Raw genomic sequence first — 4949 nt, 5'->3', positions numbered from 1 at the left:
CGCCACAACGCCCGGCTATTTTTTGGTTGCAGCCGTCATTGTTGTTTGGCGGGTCCGGGCTGGGGATTCGAACCCGCCACCTTAGGTGTACGTAGCTGGCGCCTTAGCCGGTTGAGCTATAGGCGCCGAGCCCATTTACACTATTTTAACAAAGATGTTCTGACTCTCTGCAGTGCGCTGGGCACTGTTTCAGGTTTGGGGTCCAGAGTCATGAAGACAGCAGGAATGAGGCAGAATGTTCACTCAGGCAGGAAAGATGGGCCTTGACCACACCACATAGCTGAGTCTAAGGAGTAGCAGGGACACACCCCGGATTATGGAGCCAAACCAGGCTCAGGGCTAGGGAGCCCTGAGAGGACATAGCATTCACACCAAGTCAGAAGGACCAGGAGGACCCTGCCTGCCTCTGGTGGGAAGTTGCACATGCCGTTAGTTAGTCCAGAGCACCACTGAACTGCAGGTACCAGGGCAGGTTATGCCATCACCTCAGCAGTAGCTGCCAGTGACAGGCTGGGTACTCAGGTGAGTGTGGAAGAAGCAATGCAGTTTAGCAAGAGTATCCCAGGGCTTCCAAGAGTGTGCAGATTGAGAGGAGAAGGGGAAACAGACTTTTCAGCCAGTTGAACTCACTGGAAAAAAAAACAAACTGGCAGTACTCACTTCAAAATGAAGAGGGAGGGATTTGACGTGCAGGCCACATGTACCAGATGACTTGTGACCCCAGAGCTCTGGAACCGCACCCCTGAACGGGAGGCAGGAGGTGGCTGTTGTGTTTGTCTTCCACAGACACACTCCCTCAGAGAGCTAGCTGGGTGGGGTGGGTCATGTCGGTTTTACGTACTCCCACACGCCAAGCACGGGCACCTCCCCAGTCTGTGTCTCCCCTGCAGTTTGAAGAGAATATTGTAGACATCTGCCTGAAGCTGCTAGACAAGAGCCTGCACTCCCAGATTGACCCAGTCACAGACTGCGCCCTGCGGGGAAGCCCTGTCTATGTCAGCAGAGTGGTGTGCGCCATGGTGAGGTCCCTGTTGTGCCCAGGGAGGGAGGAGCTGTGGGGGGATGCCCCACCCACTCACAGTCACCCACTGCAGTGGGAGAATGAAGAGTTGAGAGGAGGGACCCCCCTGGCAATGCCATTTGAATGAGACTGATGCCAGAATGTGGGTAACGAGTTTTCTCAATCAAGCTCTGAAATAAATGAGTTTAGGCTTTCACCTCTATTAGTTCCAAATTGGATGCTTTGGGAAAGGCTGAGTGTAGCTCCAATTTGGAAATGATCTTGTTTCTCAATTTCCTTTGTTCTGAATTCTTTTTAAAGCTCTCAGAGCCAGGACACAGCTTTATAGCAGATGGGAGGATGTAGGGTAAAGGGGCAGATAGAAACAGAATAATAAACTAATTAACAGTGAAGCACAAGTCAGACTCGCGGGCCCTGCCTCCAGCCCTTCCCTAGCAGGTCTGGAAGTACCCAGTAAAATGAGGTTGAAGTTCCCCTCTGTGTGCCAGGCTGTGGGCCTTCCAAGGAAGCCCACACATCACATCTTACTGAAGAAATGGCTATTTCTATGCTTCCCTAATATGGGTGTTATTCAGATCAACAGCAACGATGACAATGGGGTGCTCAATGGAAACTGGAGTGAGAATTACACAGATGGCGTCAACCCTGCAGAGTGGACAGGCAGTGTGGCCATCCTGAAGCAGTGGCGCGCCACAGGCTGCCAGCCTGTACGCTACGGGCAGTGCTGGGTTTTTGCCGCCGTCATGTGCACAGGTAGGAGGTAGAAACGGCCCCATGGAAAGACCAACGTATAGCAGCGCATGTGTGCACCCTCGGAGCTTTTCTTATCCCAGTCTCACACAGTGCCCACCCAGGCACATTTGGAAGGAAGCCCATTCCCTCCAAAATGCCTCTTAGCTGGCCACAGGCTTCACATATTTGAGCTTAGTTCAGACCAGGGTTCTGAAGTAACAGTTACACTTCCCAAGACACCTGGTGCCCTTCTCTTCTTCTGAGCCTGAGCAACCTGACATTCCTAAGAGCCTGGCTGGGAACTGTCCAGGTCCAGGATAGAAATGAGATGAGAGGTAATTAAACTGACCAGTACCCTTTCTGAGCACAGAGAACAGTGTTAATGAAGATACGTAGGTATAAGGGAAACGTGCATTTGGGCTGAGTTGAGGGCCATGGGGTCAGAGCGAGATGACAGCCAAGTAAGGTGACTTTGAGTTGCACAAGGTCAGAGGGCCTGACTCAGGCCAGGGAATTAGGGATGCCTCTGGTCCTCACCCTTACCTTGTCCCTCCATGGTTAGGCTGGCTCTCAGCCTCTTTTTTGACATTTGAATGCTGATAAGGGTCACGATCAGGAAGTTATTAGTTGTGCTAGCTGGGAATAAGGCCAAGTAAGGCTTTCACTCACATGACTCTTTAATTGAATCCAAGATTTGCCCATAACTTGGTGTTTATTGAGGGCTCAGGCTTTCTGTGTAGAAATCCCCTATGTGACAGAACTTAAGGCAATCTGTGCGCTGGACCTGTCTCTGGGTTCTTGGAAGAATGTGACAGCTCTAGAGGAGGCTTAGAGAGCCCCAGGCTGCTGAACGGACAGTGCCAGGCCTCAGTCTAAGCGCACAAGGAGGTTTCTGTCAACACCAACAGAAAGTGACCGTACAAGCTGATGATACCAATCTGTATTGTCTGAAGCTCACTCCTCCACAGCTGCGGAGCTCCATTGTGAGTGGGATACTTTGAATGCCCAGGGACAAGAAAGAAGGCAATCAACAGATCAAATCCCAAAGTCATGGAGATCTGGGTAAAGTGAGTCTGAGTCATTCAGGTAGCAGGCACAAGACTAACAGGCAGACAATCGATCTTGTACAAGATAGAGAGGGAATTTTCCAGTGTGTGGGAAACCCAGTGTCTAATGGGCCTGGTTTGTGTGCAGAGTGAGTGAGTGGAATTGGGCGTGGGTGTTTGGAACTGGGTGATGAAAGAAGTGGAGTCAGTGAATGGAGATTACGCGAGAGCAGACCAATTAAAATGTTTATGAGAATCATGGCCCTTTGGTGACCTGGAAAACAAAGGGAGGGGCAGAGTAGTCAAATATGGCCCTGTCCAGCTGCAGTTCAGTCAACACTAGCCTTCCCCAAAAGGGCTACTATGTGGCCCTTCCTCTAGAAGCTTCTTCTATATATTAATAAATATAGCAATTTGAAAAGCTCATTCATTTCTCCAACAATACTTATTGAGTCCTTTTCTATGGCAGGCACTGTGTTCTAAGTACTCTTGGACACAGAGATGGGTAAGACCCAGTTGCTGTCTTCCACCAAAGTTAAAGTTAAGGATTTAGCCAAATTCCTTAGCCCAATACAGCCACCAAAACATGTTTTTTTTTTTAAATTATTATTACTATTTCACAGCCACAGTAGCTAATGTTTACTGTGCTTCACGTATTTAATGTTTACCTTATAGCTTAGAGTAGTGGTAAAGTAGTGGTAAAGCCTGCAGCCTCTGTAGGTAGACTGCTTGGGGTTAAATACCAGCACTACCAGTAATTGGCAGAGTAACCTTGGGTAGGTCACTTGATTTGTGCCTCAAATTCCTCACTCATATGATGGGGAAAATAATGGGACCTACCTCAATAACCTCAATATGGTTATTAAAAAGATTAAGTTCATACATGGAGAGTGCTTGGAATAGTGTCTGGCTATAGTGAGTATTCCATATTAGCTAGGAATGTCCAGTTCGACCCCTTCAATGACCTTGTGAGGTAGGGTCTATCCTTATCTCCATCTCACAGAGAAAAAAACTGAGGGGCAGAGCCGGTCTCACACAGGAGTCCAGCTAGCTCTGCAGGCCATGCTCTAACCATAAGCACTGCCCTGTGAACATTGCTAGCAGGTGCCATTTATTCAGCACCCACTAAGTGCTCCAGGAATGCACTCAGCACTTTAGCAATTTCTAATTCTCACAACCACCTACAAAGTAGATAGCATTACAGTCATTTTACAGATAAGAAAACAGGCACAAAGTGACCTAGTAACTCTTGTCTGACTTAGAAGTGTGGTCTCCTTTCTGCAGCTGCCTCCTGGTGTTGCCTTTTAAACTGTCAACATCTTAACTTCAGCTTCCTGTAGCAATAGGAGGCTTTGTGTGGATTGAAGATACAATTATAAGATTTTTGATAGCCAATTTAGTTGGCTATTCCTTGGAAATTTCAGAGAAATCCCTTGCACTCAGGGCCAGTCACCCCGAAGCTCCAGGTCATTGAGCTCTTCCTCTCCAACTGTTCACTCCTTGACAAGGTTGGGACCCTCAGTTCCTGGCTGAGGTCTGGGAAGTAGCCAGGGTGCCTTGCACTGCAGCAAGTGAACAGAGGGGACAGTGATGTTCTGTTGCCTAAGTTCCTGCAAAACTCTCTCCCAAATCCAGGAGTGAAAAAGCCATATAGCGTACGAGTCTGTACATATTTGTAAAGACAGAAAGTAGATAGTGGTTGCTTAGGCCTGTAGGGAGGGGATAAATCAGGAGTGACTGGTAATGAATACAGGGTTTCATTTTGAGGTGATGAAAATGTTCTGGAATTAGATAGTGGGAATTATTCCACAATCAGGGACTATATCATAAACCACTGAACACTTCACAGGGATGAATTGTATGGATGTGAATTATATCTTAAGAAAGCTGCTGAAGAAAAATACCAAGGAATATGCCTGGTCTTTTCTTGCCCATACCTGCATGGAGCTGGAGGCTAGGGTGGGGATACCAGTGACTTGGGCTGAGGGTTGGAAGGCACCAATGTGTGATTATGAGAAGGTCTAGGGCATCATCCTCTCTTCTGTAAACAGGGTCCAAGAGCAGCTGTGGGGAGGGGAGGGGAGAAATGGTGGAGAGCTGGGAGACTATATGGTGGGGATGGGGCCTCTCTCTTCAATCAGAGCAATCCC

General features: G+C 48.3%; 1 protein-coding gene across 2 annotated transcripts in view; it reads left to right on the top strand.

The window, feature by feature from the left end:
* Nucleotides 1-4949, top strand: part of TGM5 (transglutaminase 5) — a 32140-nt gene that overhangs the window by 12882 nt on the left and 14309 nt on the right. For both annotated transcript variants that reach the window (XM_003791764.2, XM_003791763.2), the window contains 2 exons: nt 891-1019; nt 1597-1774. In XM_003791764.2, the coding sequence (XP_003791812.1) occupies nt 891-1019; nt 1597-1774 (307 nt within the window). The remainder of the gene's footprint in view (nt 1-890; nt 1020-1596; nt 1775-4949) is intronic.

This window comes from Otolemur garnettii, unplaced genomic scaffold (genome assembly GCF_000181295.1).
Source record: "Otolemur garnettii isolate 467f Iridium unplaced genomic scaffold, OtoGar3 scaffold00050, whole genome shotgun sequence".
In the NCBI taxonomy this organism is placed as follows: domain Eukaryota; kingdom Metazoa; phylum Chordata; class Mammalia; order Primates; family Galagidae; genus Otolemur; species Otolemur garnettii.
Note: the sequence above shows the minus strand (reverse complement) of the source record. Positions and strands in the feature narration are given on the sequence as shown.